General features: G+C 35.9%; 1 protein-coding gene and 1 long non-coding RNA gene across 2 annotated transcripts; both read left to right on the top strand.

Annotated features, from left to right (window-relative positions):
* The first annotated feature begins 7,499 nt into the window (after positions 1–7,499).
* On the top strand, positions 7,500–8,789 carry LOC145064850 (uncharacterized). Its single transcript, XR_013688114.1, has 3 exons — positions 7,500–7,873; positions 7,988–8,102; positions 8,655–8,789. It is a non-coding gene; the product is annotated as an uncharacterized LOC145064850 (long non-coding RNA).
* Positions 8,790–17,824: 9,035 nt separating this feature from the next.
* LOC145061851 (uncharacterized) lies at positions 17,825–23,094 on the top strand. The gene is made up of 4 exons (XM_079009428.1): positions 17,825–18,871; positions 18,970–19,654; positions 19,755–22,130; positions 22,400–23,094. Exons 1-4 carry the CDS (start codon positions 17,825–17,827, stop codon positions 23,092–23,094), a joined length of 4,803 nt encoding a protein of 1,600 aa, XP_078865554.1.
* Positions 23,095–23,298: the final 204 nt, after the last annotated feature.

The raw sequence follows: 23,298 nt of genomic DNA on the forward strand, positions 1-23,298 counted from the left end.
TGTAAAAAGCAAAAAATCACTCACCTTTGTTTTGCGGATGACCTGATGATTTTCTGTCATGGAAATAAAGCCTCGGCTAGGGTGGTTAAAGAAGCTCTTGACGAATTTGCAGGGGTGGCAGGGCTTTTACCGAATCTTGCTAAAAGTCATATTTTTTTCGGAAATGTTAAGGATAATATAAAGAATAAGATTCTTCGAACTCTTTCTTTTGTGGAAGGAAAGCTGCCAATGAAATATTTGGGATTACCTTTGATCTCCACAAGGCTCTTTGTTAAAGATTGCAAAAGACTTGTTGATAAAGTTAGGAAAAGAATTGGAAATTGGAAAAATAAGTTCCTTTCTTATGCTGGTAGATTGCAGCTTATCTCTTCAATTCTCTTTTCTCTTCCTGTGTACTGGGCTTCTAGTATGCTTATTCCTATTAGTACAATCAAGGAAATTGAAAAGATGATGAAGATTTTTTTATGGAACCATGATGAATCAAAAAAAGGAAGAGCTAAAGTGGCATGGTCATCAGTTTGCAAACCAGTGAATAAGGGAGGATTGGGTCTTAGAAGTCTTCGTGTTTGGAATAAGGCTATCTTATCTAAACGGATCTGGTTAATTATTTCTGAGGCTGATTCTATTTGGGTTAAATGGGCCAAAATTAATCTTTTAAAAGGGAGAAGTTTTTGGGATATAGAGAAAAAGAATGGGCTTAGTTGGAGTTGGCGGAATCTCATTAAGTTAAAAGATGTGGTTCGTGTTCATTTCTGTAATAAAATTGGTGATGGAGCTACTACTTTTATGTGGTTTGATGATTGGCATCCACTGGGACCGTTTTCTTATGTTCTCTCTCCTAGAGAAATTTCGCAAGCTGGATTCAATATCTCTAATAAGGTCAAAGATGTTTTGGTTGATGATTCTTGGTTTTGGCCTGGTGAATGGTGTGATCTAATTCCTCAACTTAGGAATTTTAATCTTCCAGTTCTTGATTCTCTTATTTCCAATAAAGTTATGTGGAGGAATAAATCTGGGAAAATGGTTGAGTTCAGCATTAAAAAAGCTTGCGAAGATCTTGCTGATTTTGGTCCGGATGTGTCGTGGGTCCATTTGGTTTGGTTCAAGCATAGAATTCCAAGACATAGTTTTATATTGTGGCTTGCTATTCAAGAAAGACTCATGACACAGGATAGGATGAGATTTTGGGATATGAATAAAAATATAAATTGTGTTTTTTGTAATGATCAGCCTGATTCGCACTCTCATCTGTTTTTTGAATGTCCCTTCTCTACTTTTGTCTGGAAAGCTGTTATTGATAGAGTGGAGATTAAAATAAAATCCCATAGCTGGATGGAATTGATTGAAGAACTTCAGGGGCTGCTTAAGGGTAAAAGTATTAAAGTGTTCATTGTGAAAATCGCTTTTGCTGCTTCTGTTTATTATGTTTGGAGAGAAAGAAACATTAGGCTTTTTAGGAAAGGAAAGAATGAAGGAATGAAAGTTGTTTTGAACATTTTTGAAGATATCCGCCTCAAGCTTATTGGTCTCAAAAGTGATTTTTTGGGGTTTGATAATGAAGTTAAAAGGAAGTGGGGTGTCCCTTTGGGAAAGGAGAATCATGATTTTTTTTGATGAATAAAGGATTTGACGGTTATGGGTTTAGCAATTTTCCTTTAAAAATTGCTTTGCTTGTCGGTTTGATCCCGATTTTTTGGAGGATTTTTCCTCTAAAAGTGGTTCATCTCATGCAAATGGGTTTTATCCCCATTATTGGTTGTTTTCATCCTTGGCAACTTGGAGTCTCCACTTCGGTGGGTGCCACTGCTAGTTCGATTAGCAAGTGGTGGGATAATTACCCGTCAATACCAGGGATTGGGTACGTTTTCCTTAAACTGTACCACATTCAGGTTGGTTGTTTCCGTTGTTTACATAAAAACAACCACTTTTTATTGTATTGGAATGCTTGTATGGTTAATGCTATCCGGTTTATCCCGGATTTCATTGGTAGTTTTACCTTTGAAGTGGTCCTTTTCTTGATACAAATGGGTTTGATTCCCATTATTGGTTGTTTTCCTCCTTGGCAACTTGGAGTCTCCACTTCGGTGGGTGCCACTGCTAGTTCGATTAGCAAGTGGTGGGATAATTACCCGGTAATACCACGGATTGGGTACGTTTTCCTTAAACTGTACCACAAACAGGTTGGTTGTTTCCTTTGTATTCATAAAAACAACCACTTTTGGATCCTTAAGGATTATTATCTTGGTATTTGCTTTCTGGTTTATCCCAGAATTCATTGGAATTTTTCCTTTGAAGTGGTTAATTTTTTAAAGCAAACGGGTTTGATCCCCGTTAGTTGGAATCTTCTTCCTAGGCAACTAGGAATCTCCACATTAGTGGGTGCCACTGCTAGTTCGATTAGCAAGTGGTGGGATTTTTACCCGTTAATACACTGGATTGGGTACGTTAACCTTAGACTGTACCACATTTGGGTTGGTTGTTTCCCTTGTTTTCATAAAAACAACCACTTTTGGATTGATTTTTCTTCTTGGTTTTACCAAGTTTTTAACGCTAACCGGTCTATCCCGGTTATCATTGGTTTTTTTACCTTTGATGTGGATTTTGAAGATTCAATTCTTAATTATTTAGGAATCAATCTTCAGGGGTATTTTTGGAATATTCCCATTAAAAAAGGAATTGACGGAATTTTCATCATTGGAGTGATTCTTAAGAAGAGTGTTGGCGGATTGGAATTTTTTGACATTGAAGATTGTGGTTTTTTCGGTTCTATGAGATATTTTTTTGTTAGAAGATGGTTTACTCATCAAGGGCAATTTGGGAATTTTTGGTTTATTCCTTTGGAAGATTTTTTGAAGATTAATTGGAATTGTTTGTGCAAGAAAGAATTTGGAGAAAAGTTGAAGATTCTTTGGAAATGGTGGAATTTGATTGGTCATCCCGGTTTTAGCATCATACTTTCATGGAATTTGAAGATTTTTGCTTTAGCTAATGAGGACATTGGAAAATTCTTGGAAGATTTAATTGACAATATTAAGAATTGTTTCAAGAATTTTGTGAAAGATATTGGGCTTATTTTTTGGAGCATATGGGTTTTTCAAGTTAAGAGTGGAAAGAAGTTCAACAATTGGTTTTTGAAGATGGATGGAAAGTATTGCATGAAGAGTAAAGTTCAAATTTCAAAGTTGATTGCTATTCTTGGATTTATCATGGTTTGGAGAAGTTTGAAATTTTATGATGGTTTGATTGATTTGGCCAATGATTCTCTTGTTTTGGAAGTTCCTTGGATGTTTTGTAAGATTGATATTATCAAAACCTTGGATTATTTGTTTGAGTATGAGGCCAAATTTTGGGATTTGGTTTGGTGGAGGCTTAATGGCTACTTGAAGATTGAAGATTATGAAGATTTCACAAGATGGAAGTTTTTTGACATGGAGCTAATTGTTTATTTCTTTGGAAGCTATGTCTGGTTTCATACTATGCTTTGGAGTTGGACTTGGAAGTGGATTGGTTGGTTTTTGTTAGATAGGTCTTTTTGTCCTTTTAAAAATTATTGTTTAGATTAGTTTTAGTTGTTTGTTAGGTTTGTAGTTAGTTTTTTTTGGGGCGGTTGCCCTTTCTCCTTTTGTATCTTTTTTCCTTTTCAATAAAATTTGCCAAGGGGTTTCCCCTTTTATCCAAAAAAAAAAAACCCTAAACCCTAAACCCTAAACCCTAAACCCTAAACCCTAAACCCTAAACCCTAAACCCCAAACCCTAAACCCCAAACCCTAAACCCCAAACCCTAAACCCCAAACCCTAAACCCGAAACCCCAAACCCTAAACCCCAAACCCTAAACCCGAAACCCTAAACCTTAAACCCTAAACCCTAAACCCTAAACCCTAAACCCTAAACCCTAAACCCTAAACCCTAAACCCAACCCTAAACCCTAAACCCTAAACCCAACCCTAAACCCTGACCCCTAAACCCTGAACCCCTAAACCCTAAACCCTAAACCCTAAACCCTAAACCCTAAACCCTAAACCCCTAACCCTAAACCCCTAAACCCTAAACCCTAAACCCTAAACCCTAAACCCTAAACCCTAAACCCTAAACCCTAAACCCTAAATCCTAAACCCTAAACCCTAAACCCTAAACCCCGGTGGATGCCACTGTTAGAATAATTATGGATGATATTAGGCTTAAGATATTCAGTCTTAATTTGGGATATCTTGGGCTTAATGAAAAAATCTGCAAAGATTGGAATGTGCCGGTTAATAAAAATTGTTATATTCATGAGTATCGAAATTAAGGAGAGGATTGATTTGCGTGGGGTGTTGGCTTGGGGGCTGGTTCGGAATTGTTGGCAGGAAAGAGGTTATGATATCGATATGAAGGAAAAAGGGAAGGAAATTAATAAAAGCGAGAGTGTTAAAATCTGGAACAAAGGGTATTTTGGTCATTTTTGGGGAAAAAATAAAAAGGAGGATTATTTCATGAATAATATGTTCGGGTATGACTTCGATTATATGGATTTTCTGGAAGCTTGGAAGAAGATGGAATTGAACAGTAAAAGTAGCCGATTATTTTTTATTGATCAGGGGCTTATCGAGAATTGCAAAAATGATGTTGTGAAAAGGTATTTTATTCAGAAGATTGGTAAAAGCAAGCATCTTAGAAGGGATGACAGAATGCGAAGTTATGAGATTAATTACAGGGATTTGTTGGGTTGGACTTATGATAAGCAAATAAAAATTGAAGGCAGGAATGGGTGGGGTAATGATCTGCGTTTTCTGGGCTTAATTGAGATAGAAAACAAGCAAGGGCAATTTGGGAATTATCCTATTTATGGTAAATTTGGTAGCTGGAATGATCACTATGGAGTTTGGTGGGTTTCGCATAGTGGTTGGAATATCGCTGAGAATATATCTTCTTGGAATATAGAGATGAGGAGGCAGGGGCAATATGGTCAAATTTATGTGAAGGGTTTCAATTGTTGTACTTTTGTGATATTTTTTTGGAGTTTGGCTGAGTTTAATAAAATCAAGAAAAGAGATCATATTAAAACCATTGGATTGAGATGTATCAGAAGTGTGAATCTTATTATGGTTAAAGGGCAAAATTGGAAGTATTGGATATGGATGAATTCTTTTGATTATGAAGGAGTTCATACCCAATTTTTTTATATAGGAATTGACGGACATGGGATTTTTACCATTTTTTCCCTTAAAAATGGATTGCAACTTGGTTTAATCCCAAGTATCATTTGGCTCATGCCTTATGATGTGGTTCATTTTCATCAATATATGGGGTTTATTCTCATATATTATGAATTTCCACCTTGGAAACGAGGTGTGTATACAAAAGGAATTGATGGATTTGGGATTTTTCTCACTTTTTCCCTTAAAAGTGAATTGCATCTCGGTTTGATCCCGAGTTTCATAAGAAGAGTTTCTTATGAAGTGGATTTTATTAATATGCATATGGGTTGTATCCCCAAATGTTGTGAGTTCTATCCTTGGAAACAAGGATTGGAAAATAAAGGAATTGACGGAAGGATATTTAATCATATCCTTAATTTTTTCGGCAATTTATTGCTAGAGGGTTCAATTCCCGAAAATAGTCGGTTCAATCCTATTTGTTTAGGGTTAAATCTTGGTTCAATTCCAAGTGATATAGTCATGTGGTTTGCCCCATTTTTCCAAAAATGGATGATTTTTACCGGTTCAAATCCGGACTATCTAGTTGGTTGGTTTTTCTTCTTTTTCCATAAAAAGAACTTAAATCTTGGTTCAATTCCAAGTAGTTTAGTCATATGGTTGGCCCCTTTTTTCCAAAAAAGGATGAATTTATCCGGTTCAAATCCGGAAATTATAGTTTGGTTTTTCAACTTTTTCCGTAAAAAGTTCAAAAATCTTGGTTCAAATCCAAGTGATTTAGTTGGTGGGTTTTATGATTTTATCCATAAAAAATCAAATGGTGGAAATAATATCAGAAATTTGAGGATGAATGTTGAAGAAGACACCCGGAATGGTATGTGGAAGAATCGTTATGAACAAAGATGGTCGATTGAAGATTGTAAAAATTGGAAGATTGTGAATAGAGATAAAAAAGAGGATGAGAGTTTGGCGTTCTATAGCATTATACTTATGAGGTGCATAAAAGATAATAAGGACAAAAGAGTTGAGAGAAGAAAGAAGATTGCTATTGTCGATATTATTGAGAGTTGGAAGATGGACATTATATGCATTTTTTTGTGGAACACATGGGATAATTTTGTGCATAGGCCTTGTGTTATTTTAAACATATGGATATGGGGTATATATAGAGATTGCATTTTTGAAGATTGGAAGGAAAAATCGCGAGTTCATTTCAAGTGGAAAAAGAAAGTTGAAGACCACTCCGGGTTGTGGAGTTGGAAAAGAATAAAATGTATTTTCTTTGGTTACTTTGTTGATAGGGTTAGCCTTTGGTTTTGGTATTTACGTGACATTTGGATTTTGGTCAATTTTGGGGTTTGTCCAAAATTGACATAACTCTTGTTTCCCTTTTTTTGAATTTATAAAATCTTTGTCGAGGCTTCGGCCTCTTTCCCCAAAAAAAAAAACCCTAAACCCTAAACCCTAAACCCTAAACCCAACCCTAAACCCTAAACCCTAAACCCAACCCTAAACCCTAAACCCTAAACCCTAAATCCTAAACCCTAAATCCCTAAACCCTAAACCCTAAACCCTAAACCCTAAACCCTAAACCCTAAACCCTAGATGAAATGGTTGAGGAAAAAGGATTTGTGATGCTTCCAGTAACATCAAACATGCTCGAGGGATTCATTTCTTCAAAGGATAACATTAGCGCTAATCGATCTTCATCCCAATCGCCTGTTGATGAGTCGATTTCTTCCAGGGGTTTTAATTCTTCGAAGGAAATGGCAACTGGATCTTCTTCTTCAACGCCTGGTTCTGTAATTGAAACCAAAAATGACAAGGGCATTTTGGGAAAATCTCCTTTATCGCAAGCTGCTCCTGTTAATTCAGGTTCCCCTTTGATCTCTGATGCTAATCCTATTGCCCCAATTAGTTGTCCTACTAATTGTAATGATTAAGATATGAAAGATTTAATGAATGAATGTGAGAATCTGGAAGATGATGATGGTAACAATGTGAAAACAGAACAGGGAGCAAACTTCTTGAAGATGGATTTTTCTAAGCCTGTTATTTCCCCTGCAGCTAAAATGGTAAGTGATTTCAACAAAAAGTCTTATGCTCGTATGGTAGAAGCTACAAACACAGTCAGTGCCGGCCCAAGCCCAGGGCGAGAAGGGCCATGGCACAGGGCAGCAATTTCTAATGGGGCATCAATTTTTCATAGCCTCTTATAGGTATTATGTATTAGGGTATATTTGGGCCTGTGAGGCTGTTAAGAAGACTGAACACTAGTCCAGTAAACCATCATGTTCAAGACTTGGGGCAACAAATTTTTGGAGACCTAATAGCAGCAACTACAACGCTACAACAATTACGACTCTTCGATCTATACTTCTAATAATTGAAGATGAAGAACACGAGGCGTCCCTAGCGTCCCTGCTGGAGAATGGAGATGGACAATCAAGATTTAGTCTGCATCAATTCAATCGCCTACTGTCCTATTATCTCTTCCAGTCTTCCGATTCATTGCTTCAACACTCAACAATTCAGCACTTCTCTTGCCCTCTCTCTTGATAAATCGACTTCTCCAGTTCTCATATATTCTTCTTTCTTTCTTTCTTGAATCGTCCTCTACTGAATGTCTGAATCGTCCCTACTAGTTTATCTATTGCTCTAATTCTATTGTGCTAAAGACTTAAAGTGAAGATTCAAAGGTGGATACAGTGATTGAATGAATACTTCTCCTCTTAAGGTCCTAATCCGATAAGTTTTTTCTAGTATTTCAAATTTCTTGCATAATCTACTTGAATACTTTATGTTTCGAAAATTTGATAGTGAGTATTGGTTAAATTTTTTGAAATTTCAGTTTTTTATTAAGGTTCCTGGAGTCTGGAGAAGTGAAATTTTCGGTCCAACTCATCCAAAATTGCAGACTTGCATTGTTGTTCATCTTGGATTACACTAAGCTTCATTATTTCCAGGTAATTTCTTTCTTCTCTTGTGATTTATGATCAAATTAAGTTGCTGATTTTAAATTTTTTTTTATATAATAATATAAGTTTTGTCTATTGTTGAATGTGATATTTTTAGTTAATTTCTGAATTAAGTTATCACAATTGCTAGAAATCTGATGTAGTGATATGTATGAACCTGATTTTGATTTTTCTGAGATGTGAATTCAGAATTCTGAATAATTGGATTTATATAAACTGTTGATTTCTGAATTTTTGAAAATCTGATGGTTTTCTGAAATCTGAATAATCTTATTGTGTTTTTGATTTCTGAATAATATCTTAATTTAATTTCTGAAACATTGTGAATTTGTGATATATATGAATCTGATTTTGATTTTTCTGAGAAGTGAATTCAGAATTCAGAATAATTTGATTTATATAATCTATTGAGTTTTTTAAATTCTGATTTTTGAAAATGTGATGGTTTTCTGAAATCTGAATAATCTGATTGTGTTTTTGATTTCTGAATAATATGTTAATTTAATTTCTGAAAATCTAAAAGATACTTTTTTTGTTTAGGTTGTGGATATGGATTGTTAACTTCAGGCTTTGGATACGGATGTTTTTGAATTTTATGTATGATTTTGTTTCTGAAAATCTATTGAGTTTTTTTTTTGAATAATAGATATTTTTGCTTCAAAAAATGCAAGGAGACATCGTTTTAGATGAATTTTATGTATGATTTTGTTTGTATAACCTTGTTTTGGTTTGACTGTAAAATTTATTTCATTTTTGCTATTTTTTTAAATAAATAAAGGCATTAGTTTAGAATCTCGCCCCGGGCATTAAAAATCAATGGACCGGCCCTGAACACAGTGGTTGATCTAAATATCAAAGTAATTCCAAAAATTGATGGGAAGCCTAATGGGAAAGTTGAATTGCCTTATGCGGATCTTATGCTTGGTGGAGCTCCTTATCATGCTACACTTTATGGTTTTTTTGTGGGAAAGAAACTTGCATTTCCAACTGTTAATCATTTCTCTTTTAAGATGTGGAAGGTTTTTGGATTGAAGGATATAATGGTAAACGATGAAGGGTTCTTTTTCTTCAAGTTTGATTCAAAAGAAGGCATGATGAGCGTGTTGGAGGGAGGTCCATGGCTTATTAATAATGTGCCTATGTTCGTTCAAAGATGGAGGCCAGGTCTAGTTTTGAGCAAACCTCAAATCAATTCAGTTCCTGTGTGGGTGAAAGTGTTTAATGTGCCTTTGGAGTATGGGAACAGCAAAGGAATTACTTTGATTGCTAATGAGATTGGGAAACCAATTGCTATGGATAAAATCACTCAAAAAATGTGTAATGAACATTGGGGAAGGCCAGCATTCATGCGATTTCTTGTGGAAATGTCAGCAGAATCAGAATGGATGAAAGAGTTAAGTGTTGTCTCAATAGACTTTGGGACAGGAGAAAAAGTTGAATCAAAATGCAGGGTAGAGTATGCATGGAGACCTGATGTTTGTAATCACTGCAAAGTTTATGGGCATAAGAATAGCAATTGTGGGATTCTTAATAGCTTGAAAACTGATAATGTTGCTGATGTTGCTGTTAATATAGAAGAAAATGGGAAAAAAGAGAAAGTTGATGAAGATGGTTTCATTTTAGTCACAAAGAAAAACAACAAAGGACAAAAGTCAAATTCTGGTGTGGTTATTAATGAAGATGGAAAAGTGGATTTAATCAAATCCTTGGAGAAAAATACAGCCCCTGTTAGTGAAGGAATTTCTATTAGCAAAAAAGATGGAATTTCAAAAGATGCGGATAATCAAGAAAAGGAAAAAAGCAAGCAAATTAAAGAACAAGAAAGTCATAAGGGAGTGCAAAAAGAAGATCAAACAAGTAAAGGAACTGATTATAGAAATAATGGGGGAAATTTCTCGAAATTTGCTGTGGGAAATCTTAAAAGAGATGGAAAAGAGAAAGGGGTATTTTAGGCAAAGGAAGGCAAAAGTGGAAAAACGAGTGGAACAGGGGTTTTTATCCCAAAAGAAAAATTGGGAACAAGAGTGAAGAATGTGATTGAAAATTTTAATGCTAGAAAAGAAGAAATGCAGGGGAAAAAAGAAGAAAGTCAGAAAAAGGTCTATGTTCCTAAGAAGCAAGTTGATATTAAAGTTAGTTCTAACTTTGATAATAAAGGTTCTACTTCTGGTAAAGATGTTCAAGATGAGATAATTTCACAAAATCCTTTTGATGTTTTATCTGGCTTGGGATTAAGGGATATGTCTTATTTAGATGAGATTGATCCGGAGATTTTAACTGGAGGTGGCCAGGAGACAAGCACCGAAAATATAATTGTTGATCAATGATGATGAATATAGGGTGCTGGAATGTGAGGGGTTCGAATTTAAGACCTAAACAGGAGGAAATAAAGAATGTGATAAGAAGTAATAATTTGTCTTTGTTTGCTATTCTTGAGTCTCAGCTGAGATTTAATAAGCTGCAAACGACCTGTAATAATGTTTTTGGGAACTGGATGTGGATTTCGAATCAAGACATGAGCCCTAAAGGCAGTCGTATTATCATTGGATGGGACCCGGATGAAGTTGTTGTCATGCCGTTGGATGCTAATAGTCAGGTGATGCATTGTCAAGTCCTTTTCATTAAAGAGAATAAGAGGTTGTTTTGTTCTTTTGTCTATGGATGCAATTATTATATAGACAGAAGAAAACTTTGGGATTCCTTGGAAAAGCATTATTATTTGGTTGCTGGCCACCCTTGGTTGATTGCTGGAGACTTTAATGTTACTAGGGAACTTGTGGACTCGATGGCTGGTAATTCTAAAATAATGAGGGGTATGGTGGAATTCAATGAATGAATTAATCATATTGAAGTCCAAGATATAAACCGCAATGGGTTACATTACACTTGGAATCAAAGGCCGCGTGGTGCTGCTGGGGCTTTGAAAAAACTTGATCGTGTATTGGGGAATATGAAATTTATTGAAGATTATCCCAATGTGTTTGCTAATTTTCAGCCTTATAGGAATTCGGATCATAGTCCTATGATTATCAAATTCCCAGTTAAAAAGAAGTTCAGGATTAGGCCTTTCAAGTTTGTCAATTCTCTTGTGTTGGTTGATAATTTTCTTCCCATTGTTGAAAATATTTGGAAGTCTGAAATTGAGGGGCATGGAATGTTCAGGTTTTGTCAAAAGTTGAAACTCCTAAAGAAGCCTCTTAGGAACTTGTTAAAGACTCATGGCAATTATGCAGAAAAAGTGTTCAAGTGTAGAGAAGAGTTATGTAGGATCCAGAATTGTCTTGATAATGATCCTCATAATGAAGATTTGAGATTTGAAGAAGGAATCTACCTTCAATCTTTTCTGAAAGCTAGCTGGGAAGAAGAGTGTTACTTAAAGCAAAGAGCGAAAGTTCAATGGCTTAAGGAAGGAGATGCAAATACAACTTATTTTCATAAAGTTGTAAAAGGAAAAATTAATAGAAATAGAATTGAAACAATTCTTGACGGAAATGGAAGTTGGAAGGAAGGGGATGAGGCTTTTAGAGTAATAGTTGACTATTTCAACGAATTTCTTGGAGTGGAACATGCTGTGGAACCTATTGTCAATCCGGAAAGTCTGTTTTCCAAAAAGCTTGATAACCTGCAAGCTCTTGAGATGATAAAAGAAGTTACAAATGAGGAAATCAAGGTTGCTCTTTTTGAAATTGATGATGACAAAGTGCCTGGACCTGATGGCTATTCTTCCAAATTCTTTAAAAAGGCCTGGAAGATAGTGGGGGATGATTTTTGCTGTGCTGTTAAGGAATTTTTTCTGTCTAAAAAGATTCTTAAGGAAATAAATGCCACGGTTATTGCTTTAGTTCCGAAAATTCCTACTCCTGGCAAGGTTGCTGATTATCGGCCGATTTCTTGTTGCAATGTCCTTTGTAAATGCATAAGTAAAATTATAGTTAATCGTATCAGAGAGCATCTTGGGTGTTTGATTTCAGATAACCAGTCGGCTTTCATCCCGGGGAGGTCTATATTGGATAATATTCTCCTATCTCAAGAACTTGTCAAGGGCTATCATATTGATAGGGGATTTGCTCGTTGTGCTTTGAAAGTTGACATTCAAAAAGCTTATGATACGGTCAATTGGAAGTTTATGCTTAGCATATTGAAAGAGTTTGGGTTTCATGAGACTATGATTAAGTGGATTATGAATTGTGTTTCCACTTCTTCGTTTATGATCAATATAAATGGAAGCTTTCATGGGTTTTTTCAAGGAAAAAGAGGTCTCAGGAAGGGGTGTCCTTTATCCCCGTATCTTTTTACCCTTGTCATGGAAGTTTTTAACCTAATGCTTAAAAGGGGTATAAGGGAAAGCAATGATTTCAAATTCCATTGGAGATGTAATGAGCAGAAGATCACGCACTTGTGTTTTGCTGATGACCTGATGGTCTTTTGTCATGGAAATTCTGGGTCGATAAAGGTTGTTAAGAAGGCTATGGATGATTTCGCTAATTCAGCAGGTCTTGTTCCCAATTTGACTAAAAGCCACATATTTTTTGGGAATGTCAAGGAGCCATTTAAAAGGAAAATTTTAAGAATTCTTCCTTTTGTTGAAGGTAAGCTTCCTATGAAATATCTTGGGATTCCTTTGGTTTCTACTAAGTTATTTAATAGAGACTGCAAGGGACTTATAGATAAAGTGAAGAATAGAGTCAATGATTGGAAGAACAAGTCTCTTTCTTATGCGGGTAGGCTTCAATTGATTAGTGCAGTTCTTGCCTCTCTTCCTGTCTACTGGGCTTCTGTGGTGTTATTACCGAAAGGTATAATCAAAGAAGTTGAAAAAATAATGAGAAATTTTTTGTGGAGTAGTGGGCAAAATAGTAAAGGAATTGCCAAGGTCTCATGGAATGAAATATGTAAGCCAAAGATTTATGGTGGTCTTGGGTTGAAAAATTTAAGAGATTGGAACATCGCCCTTCTTTCAAGCAGAATATGGAAGATTATCAGTGGTCATGATTCTCTGTGGGTGAAATGGGTTAAGTTTTATCATCTTGAAGGAAGGAGTTTTTGGGATGTGGGATCAAAAGACAAAATGAGTTGGAGTTGGAGGAATTTATTGAAGATAAGGCCTTTTTGCGGGACTCTTTTTATACTCAGATTGGTAATGGAGAAGATACGTTCATGTGGTTTGATAATTGGCATCAACTGGGGCCTTTGAGTTATGTCCTATCGCCTAGGGAAATTACTAATGCAAGATATAATATTAAGGACAAAGTTAGTGATGTCATTGTTAATGATAATTGGAGCTGGCCTGCTGAATGGTTAAATATGATCCATCAATTGAATGAATTTCCATTGCTTAATCTTATCAGAGAGAAAAAGGATGAAGTGTGTTGGTTGAATTTTAAAGGCAAGATTGTTCCTTTTGCTGTTAGTCAGGTCTCTTCTTCCCTTATCTGCAATGAACCAATGGTGGACTGGTATGATTTGGTGTGGTTTCAAAATCGAATTCCAAGCCATTGTTTCATTCTTTGGCTTGCTATTCTTGGAAGACTAAGAACTCAAGATAGAATGAAGAAATGGAAAGATTCTAGTGATTTATGTTGTGTTTTTTGTAATAACCAAGTGGATTCCCATTCTCATCTTTTTTTCGAATGTAATTACCCAATGGAAGTGTGGAATTTGATAAAAAGTAAGGTGAACCTGCTTCACAGACCAGGCAATTGGTTTGAAATAATAAAAGAGCTCCAATGTTCATTAAAGAAGAGGAGTATTGATAATTTCATCAAAAAGCTGGCTTTGGCTGCTTCCATCTATCATATTTGGAACGAATGGAATAAAAGATTATTTGGAAAACAGAGAAATTCAGTGGAAGTTACTATTAAGACCATTATAGATGATATTAGGCTTAAGATTTTTTGCCTTAATTTGGGATATCTTGGGCTTAATGAAGAAATTTGCAAGGAGTGGAATGTTCCTGTTAATAAAAATGATTATTTCCATGAATTTCGAAATTAAGTTGAGGATTGGATTGCGTGGGATTCTGGTCGGATTGCTGGCTTGGAATCGATGGCAGGATGCGACTGTAGAGTCGATTTGGTGAATAGAAGGAAGAATTTTAATAAAAGTGAGAGGTTAAGGAATTGGATCAAAGGGTATTTTGGTCAATTTCGGGGAATAAATAAACTGGAAGATTCTTTTGTGAATTGCTTGTTCGTTTATGTCATTGGTTCTATGGGCTACTTGGAGGATTGGCAGGAGATAGATTTGAAGAATAAAAATTGCTGGTTACTCTTTCTTGAACAGGGGCTGATCGAGAATTGGGAAAATGATTTAGCGATTAGGTGTTTAATATGCAAGGCCGGTTATTGCAAGTTCTTATGGAGGGATGGCAGAAGGCGAATTGATGATTTTCGCTACTGGGATCTGATGGGTTGGTCCTTCGAAAAGCAAATGGAAATTGAAGATGGGAATGGGTGGTGTGATGATCAGCGATATCTGGGTTCAATTGAGATGGATAGTAAGCAAGGGCAATTTGGGCATTTTCCTAATTTTGAAGAATTTTGTTGTTAGGTTGATCTTAATGGAGTTTGGTTAGGTTCGCAAAGGGATTGGAATAATATTACTGGGAGTCAATTTCCTTTTCATATTAGTATGAGGAGACAGGGGCAATTTGGTCAAATTTATGTGAAGGGTGCAAATTTCAATCCTTTTATGATGCTTCTTTGGAGTTTGGCTGTTAAGAGACAAAAATGGATTTATTGGATATGGATGAATTCTTTTGTTTATGAAGGAGTTCATATCCAATATTTTTATAAAGGAATTGATGGATATGGGACTTTTACCATTTTTTCCCTTAAAAATGGATTGCAACTTGGTTTAATCCCGAGTATCATTTGGTTTATGCCTTATGATGTGGTTCATTTTCATCAATATATGGGTTTTATTCTCATACATTGTGAATTTCCGCCTTGGAAACAAGGTGTGTATTTTCAAGGATTTGACGGATATGGGATTTTTATTACTTTTTCCCTTAAAAGTAAAGTGCATCTCGGTTTGATCCCGAGTATCATTTGGATTAGTCCTTATGATGTGGATTTATCTCATTTACAAATGGATTTATTATCCAATTGTTATGACTTTCCACCTTGGAAACAAGGTGTGTATAAGCATGGAATTGACGGTATTGGGATTTTTATCACTTTTTCCCTTAAAAGTGAATTGCATCTCGGTTTGATCCCGAGTTTCATTTGGTTAAGACCTTATGAAGTGGATTTTTATCATTTTCATTTGGATTTTTCCAATTGTTATGATCTTCCGTCTTGGAAACGAGGCGTGTATATAAAAGGAATTGACGGTTTTGGGATTTTTATCACTTTTTCCCTTAAAAGTGAACTCCCGCCTTGGAAACAAGGTGTGTATATCAAAGGAATTGACGGAATCGGGATTTTTATCACTTTTTCCCTTAAAAGTGATCTTCCGTCTTGGAAACAAGATGAGCTTATTCAAGGAATTGACGGTTTTGGGATTTTTCTCACTTTTTCCCTTAAAAGTGATTATCCGCCTTGGAAACAAGGCGAGTATATTCAAGGAATTGACGGGTTCGGGATTTTTATCACTTTTTCCCTTAAAAGTGAACACGCACCTTGGAAACAAGGTGTTTACATTCATGGAATTGACGGATATATTCTTTTTAGCTTGGTTGAAGATGGAGAAATTTTAAAGAACTTATTGAGAGTTTTTGGGATGGAAGATAATTGGAAGACCTTATTGAAGATGTTTTTGGAGATTTTTGATGTGCATAGAAGAGGTTTTGATGGCAAGTGCTATAAAAAATTTGTTATTTTGGAGAGAATTGGAGGGACTTTGGGTATAGATATATTTTTTGGGGGCTATAGGAAAAAGGATTGTAAGAATTGGAAAATTGTGAATAGAGAGGATGATAGTGTGTCTATTTTTAGCATTATACTTCCGCTATACATATATGGAAATAAAGATAAAAGGACAGAAAGAAGAAATGAGATTGCTATTGTGGATTTCATTGGGAATTGGAATGTGGATACTATATACATTTTATTGTGGAACTTTTGGGGTATTTTTTATCATGGGAATTGTGTTATTCTTAGCATTTGATGTGGAGCATACACAGAGATTGTATTTATGAAGATTGGGAGAAAAGATGGCGGATCCAATTCGTGATGGAATGGAATTTTGAAGACCACTCCGGGTTGCGGAGTTGGGATAAAATGAATTGTATTTTCTTTGGTTACATTGTTGTTAGGCATGGCCTTTACTTTTGGTATCTTCGTGATATTTGGATTCTTGTCTTTCTTGGGTTTGTCCAAAAATGACATAACTCTTGTATTTCTTTTTCTGAATTTATAAAATCTTTGCCGAGGCTTCGGCCTCTTTTCCCCCAAAAAAACCCTAAACCCTAAACCCTAAACCCCAAACCCTAAACCCTAAACGCCAAACCCCAAACCCTAAACCCTAAACCATAAACCCTAAAAACCTAAAACCCTAAACCCAAACCCAAACCCAACTTTCTCTCTCTTTGTTTCTCTCTCTTCTCTGGCGATTTTGGCGATTTCCCGTCTTCCACCTTGTTTTTCCGGTACCGTTCACTTTTCCGGCAACCAATTTGCTTGAATTTGGTCTCAATTTTTTCGTCTTTTCATCCTCTATCCATTCATACTGGTGTTTTGGGTGTATGGAGGGTGTCCCCCCTTATTTGGAACCCGACGTGATTATGAAGAGAAAAGGAAAAAACGCGAATATGAAGAACAAGATGAAATCTGATTCTGGAGCTGGTTCTAAATTGTTGATTGATTCTCCTAAAGCTATAACTGTTACATCTCTTGTCAACAAATTTGAATCGGAAGCAATCTCGCATGAACCTAAAAATCTGAATGAAGTAAGTAATCTCGATACCCCTAAAATGGATAAGAAACTATCTGATTCTCCTTCTAATGTGGGAAATGAAGATATTCAAATTGATTCTAAGGATTTGAATTCGTCAATTGAATCTGATGATGCTGAATTGAAATTGTTTGTTTCTCCTAGCCCTGTTAAGTCCGATTGTGATGTTTCTCCTATGAACTTTCCTGGGTTTTTCAATTCTGTTAAAATGGAGGAGGGTGTAATGAATGTTTTGAGTTCCCCTGTCCTTGAATTCGAGAAAGACATAGCTCAACACTGTAGTCTAGGTGAGAAGAATGCTATGATGACATTTTGGAATTGCTTAACTGTGAATGAGAAGGAAGGATTTGTTCATGGATTGAGATTCACGAAGAAGAAATATAACAGTGGAAATGAGCCTGAAGGTTCCATTGTAGATTCTATTGATGATGTTAAGAGGATTTCTTTGGTTAGCCAAAGAAATGAGTTGCTCTTGAATTGGAAAGATCTTAGCAGCAAGAAAAAAGAGAAGGTTTTCCATAAGCTCTGCACTAGCAAAATGAAAAAGAAAGTGGAACCTAATTTTGGGAAGAATCGTATTCCTATCAATCCATCTTCAACTTTGTTTCCTGCTGCGATTACTATGAAAAAATCATCTGAGTATGAAGCTTCTGATGGTCTGCAAAAAGTAGGAGAAACTGTGATCAATCTTTTTCCTGAAGGAGACCCCAATTTGAATTTGGATGAACCTGTTACTGTTGATCTTATCAATGTCTGTTCCATGCAATCCTTGGTTAAGGATAAAAAAAGAAAAAAGAAAGATTGAAATTGATGAAATGGTGAGCAGGCAGCTGGAGCAAGTTTGTAATGAGATCATTTATCATTTTCCTAGTAAGTTCAGCCATCTTGATATTATCAATGAAGGAGAATTTCAATTTAAGTATGCAGTTCATGATATGGAGGGTAGTAATGTCCAAATGGTGATTGATGGGAAAGAGGAAAATAAAGAGAATGGTCGAAATAGCAATGGAGGTTTACTCATTTCTGATGTTATGTTGGAACAAATGAAGGTAGGGGATTTGAAGAATAAGGACTTTCCTTCTTTTTTTAAATCTAGCCCTGTGGAATTGCAGGTGAAAGAACCAGCTTCATATGCAGAAAAAGTGAGTGGCAAGAAACTTAATGCAGCTAATCTTATTTCTAAAGTCAAGAAAAGTGCTAATCTTCCCGATGGTGTTGTGGAAATGCCTTTGTGCGATATTCTTAAGGGATGTAGTCCTTTCAAGACTACTCTTTATGGGTATTTTATTGACAAACATGTGAACTTTTTCAATGTTAACGAGTTTGCGCATATGTGGAAAAAACATGGGTTGGAAGAGGTCATGGTAAATGAAGAAGGGATTTATTTTTTCAGATTTAGTTCGGAACAAGGTATGCTAAATGTTCTGGAAGGGGGTGTGTGGATGATTTTTGATAGTGCTCTTATTGTGAGAAGATGGACAACCAGAGTAAGCTCAGTCAAAGATCAACATGACAAGGTTCCTGTATGGGTGAAAATTTATAATGTCCCTTTGGAATACTGGAATGGGGCTGGGCTTAGTCATATTGCTTGGGAGATTGGAAAGCCACTAGATGTTGATGCCCACACTGCCAAGATGTGTCAAGAGCATTGGGGAAGGCCAGCTTTTATGAGAATCCTAATTGAAATGTCGGCTGCTAAAGATTGGCTCAAAGAAATTGAAGTTTATTCTTCGGATCTTGTTACTGGTGAGAGAATTTCGTCCAAATGTAAAGTTGAATATGCTTGGAACCCTTCAAAATGTTCTCATTGCAAAGTTTATGGTCATAGAGATGCTACTTGTGGAATTCTTTTAGCCAAGGAGGTTAATTCTATTGATAACTCTAAGGCTGTTGAGGAGAATAAAGAGGATAAAAAATTGATCTTATGGAAATCCTTATTGCTAGTACAAAAAAAGTGGAGGAAGATAATGAAGGATTTCAAACTGTGGTTAAAAGAAACAGAGGAAATAATAAGGAAGAAAAGCAGAAGGAGGAAACGAAAAATAAGAATCTTAATGTGACTCAAGGGCAAAAAGGGATAAATCAAGGTGGCGGAAAGACAGGGAATGGAAATAATGTGAGTATACAGGGGCAAAAAGGGAATAAAAATGCTAAGATTGGTATCTCGGCTGGAGGAGGTCAATGGAATAAAGGTAAAGGAAATCAGGGGCATTATGGGAAAAATCAAAACATGAATGGAAATACTTATGGCAGAAATTTCGAGCAGGGGCAATCTAGTAAAAATATTAATTTTATGAAAAGGGAGAATGGTGCTGCGGGTTCTATGGGTAAAAAGGATAATGTGGGATCTTTTTCTGGAAATGGGGATAAAGAGGAAGTAGTTAAAGCTGAAGTTAGAGGAAAAATGAATGTGGCTGGGCAGAAATATATTCCAAATTCTGGACAGGAATTCAAAGTTAGTACGAATTTTGATTCTAAACCTCAATCTTTGATGGGTCTTGATTCTAGAAATCTGTTATCCAAAAATAAGTTTGATGCCCTTAATGATTTGGAAGATGAGAATCCTTTTATTTTTTCTAAAAAGGGAGTTGATGAAGCTGATTTAGCTTATTTGGATTCTGTTGACCAAATGGAGGTTATAGGAGGTATCCCTTTGTCAGATACTAACATGGAAACCTATCTCAATGATGATTAGCTTTGGGATTTGGAATGTTAGGGATTTTAATTTATCCCCTAAACAAAAAGAAATAAAAAATTTGATTGAGTCAAATAATTTGAGTTTACTTGCTATCCTTGAACCTCAAGTTAATTTTAATAAACTTGATGTGAATTGTGACAAGATCTTTGGGTCATGGAAGTGGATTGCTAATAAAGGACCAGGTCGTACTTCTCGTATTATTATTGGTTGGAACCCAAATCTTTTTAATGTCAACTTGATTGATCACAATGATCAAGTTTTTCATTATAAAGTTAATTTTCCCCATAATAATAAGTACGTTTTTTGTTCTATTGTCTATGCTGGTAATAAGTATACGGATAGAAGAGCTCTCTGGTCTTCTTTAGTTCATCATAAAGGTCTGGTTAGGGACGATCCCTGGTTGGTTGGGGGTGACTTTAATGTTACTCTTAATCTCAATGAGAGCACTGCTGGATCTTCAAGATATACAAGAGGCATGGTGGATTTTCTTGATTGTGTTAATGCTATTGAAATTCAAGATATTAATAGCAACGGGTTAAACTTCACTTGGAATCAAAAACCGATGGGTAGCAATGGTATGTTGAAAAAACTTGATCGTGTGATGGGCAATTGCAAGTTACTTGATGTTTTCCCTTCTATTCATGCTTCCTTTCTCCCATATGGAATTTCTGATCACAACCCAATTGTTATTAAATTGCCGATGAGGATCAAGTTTAAAGTTCTTCCTTTCAAATTCCCTAATGTTCTTACTTTGAAGCCGGAATTGAAGGATTTGGTGGAGAAGCATTGGAAAATTGAGGTTCAAGGAATCAAAATGTTTCGTTTAGTGCAAAAACTCAAAATCCTCAAGAAGCCAATTCGCAATCTGTTAAAGGCTCAGGGGCATTTTTCGGAAAATGTCAATCATTTTCGTAAAGAACTGGAAGCGATACAAAAGGATCTTGATTTGGACCCTTTTAATATTCAGCTTCGTGAATTGGAAGGCATTTTTCTAGGAGAATTCAAAAAAGCGTATGAAAAAGAGGAAAGTTTCTTGAAACAAAAAGCCAAAATCCATTGGCTCAAAGAAGGTGACAGCAATTCTAAATTTTTTCACAAAATTTTCAAAGGGAGATCTCATAAAAACAGAATTGAAGCCATCATGAATCGGCAAGGGGAATGGTTGGAAGGAGAGGATGTTTATAAAGAATTTGTGGACTATTTTAATGATTTTCTTGGTTCTGATTTTCCCTGTGCTGATATTATACAACCTAATTCTTTGTTCATTAAAAAATTAGACCTTGCTGATGCGGTTGGGATGATCAAGGTTGTGACTAATGAAGAAATTAAAGCTGCTCTTTTTGATATTGGTGACGATAAATCTCCTGGACCTGATGGATATTCGGCTAAGTTTTTTAAATCTATGTGGTCGATCATAGGGGAGGATTTTTGCCTTGCTGTCAAAGAATTTTTTGCTAGCGGGAAAATTCTTAAAGAAGTTAACGCTACTGTAATTGCTTTAGTCCCTAAAGTTGACTCCCCGGGAAAAGTGAGCGATTTTAGACCTATTTCTTGTTGTTCGGTCATATATAAATGCATAAGTAAGGTGATTGTTGCTAGAATAAGGAATCACTTGGGATCTATTGTTGCTGAAAATCAATCTGCTTTTATTCCTGGTAGATCGATCACGGATAATATTCTTCTCTCTCAAGAGCTTGTCCGAGGTTATCACAGAGATCGAGGTTTTTCCAGGTGTGCTCTTAAGGTGGACATCCAAAAAGCTTATGATATTGTTAGCTGGTCTTTTCTCCAAGACATTCTTTTTCTTTTTGGATTCCATCCTGCTATGATAAAGTGGATCATGCAATGTGTGAGCTCCCCTTCGTACATGATCAGCATAAATGGGCCTTTTCATGGTTATTTTGAAGGGAAGAGAGGTCTTAGACAGGGATGTCCCCTATCCCCTTATCTTTTTACTTTGGTCATGGAAGTTTTTAATTTGATTCTTCAAAGAAAGATAATAAGTGAGCCGTTTTTCAAGTTCCATTGGAGATGTAAGAAGCTCAAGCTAACACATCTCTTTTTTGCCGATGATTTGATGATCTTTTGTCATGGAAATACTACTTCGGTAAGGGTGATCAAAGAGAGCCTTGAAGAATTTGCTGGTGTGGCTGGCCTTCATCCTAATTTTTCTAAAAGTCACATCTTCTTTGGAAATGTCAAAGCTAATGTGAAGAGTAAAATTCTTGATACTCTTCCTTTTGTTGAAGGGAAACTTCCAATGAGATACCTGGGAATTCCTCTTATCTCCACTAGACTGTTTATTCGGGATTGCAAAAGACTTGTAGATAAAGTCCAATGCAGAATTGGAGATTGGAGGAACAAATTCTTATCTTATGCGGGAAGACTTCAACTCATCTCCTCGGTTCTTCTTTTCTCCCGGTGTACTGGGCTTCTTGTCTTCTTATACCGGCTGCTATAACCAAAGAGATTGAGAAATTGATGAAAAATTTTCTATGGGATTGTGATGAATCTAAAAGAGGGAGAGCCAAAGTAGCTTGGTCTTTAGTTTGCAAACCAGTGGAGTATGGGGGTCTTGGTCTCAGAAATCTCAGAGCTTAGAATAAAGCTATTCTTTCTAAGAGAATTTGGATGATCATTTCTAACCATGACTCTTTATGGGTGAGATGGATAAATTCTTATGTTTTAAAAGGGAGAAGCTTCTGGGATGTGGATGAAAAACAAGATTTGAGTTGGAGTTGGAGAAACTTGATGAGATTAAGGCCTCAATTTAGAAATCATTTTTATTCTAAAGTTGGAAATGGTGCCAATACTTTCATGTGGTACGATGATTGGCACCACCTTGGAGCTTTGTCTTATGTTCTTTCTCCAAGAGAAATTGCTAATGCTGGTTTCAGAATTTCAGACAAGGTTAAGGATGTTATTGTTGATAATTCTTGGTTTTGGCCTTCGGATTGGATCTCTCTTATTCCTCAGCTAAATGAATCTCAACTTCCAGTTCTTGATTCTCGGGTTGCTGACAGAGTTTTATGGAGAAAAAGAAATGGTCAATTGGTGGAGTTTGATTTACATCAAGTGTGGATTGATCTAAGCAGTTATGGTCAAAAGGTTCCTTGGGTCCATTTGGTTTGGTTCAAGCAGCATATTCCAAGACATAGTTTCATCTTATGGTTGGCCATTCAGGAGAGGCTTATGACTCAAGATAGAATGAGATTTTGGGATAAAAATAAGAATCTCAAGTGTACCTTATGTAATTTGCAATCGGGTTCTCATTCCCATTTGTTCTTTGAATGTCCTTATTCATCTTTGATTTGGAAAACTGTGAAAGACAGAGTGGAATTAAAAAGTGTCCCTCTTGGATGGAAAGAGATTATTGAAGAATTGTAGGATTCTATTAAAGGAAAGAGCATTTAAGTTTTCATTAAAAGAATTGCATTGGCTGCCTCGGTTTATCATGTTTGGAAAGAAAGGAACTCAAGATTATTTCGCAGAGGCAAGAATGAAGAGAATAAAGTTATATTGTATATCTTTGAAGAGATTCGAATTAAGCTTATTGGGCTTAAAGATGGCTTTTTGGGTTTTGATAACTCA

Source organism: Lactuca serriola, chromosome 7, assembly GCF_051521515.1.
Source record: "Lactuca serriola cultivar US96UC23 chromosome 7, Lser_US96UC23_V15, whole genome shotgun sequence".
NCBI classification, from domain to species: Eukaryota; Viridiplantae; Streptophyta; class Magnoliopsida; order Asterales; family Asteraceae; genus Lactuca; species Lactuca serriola.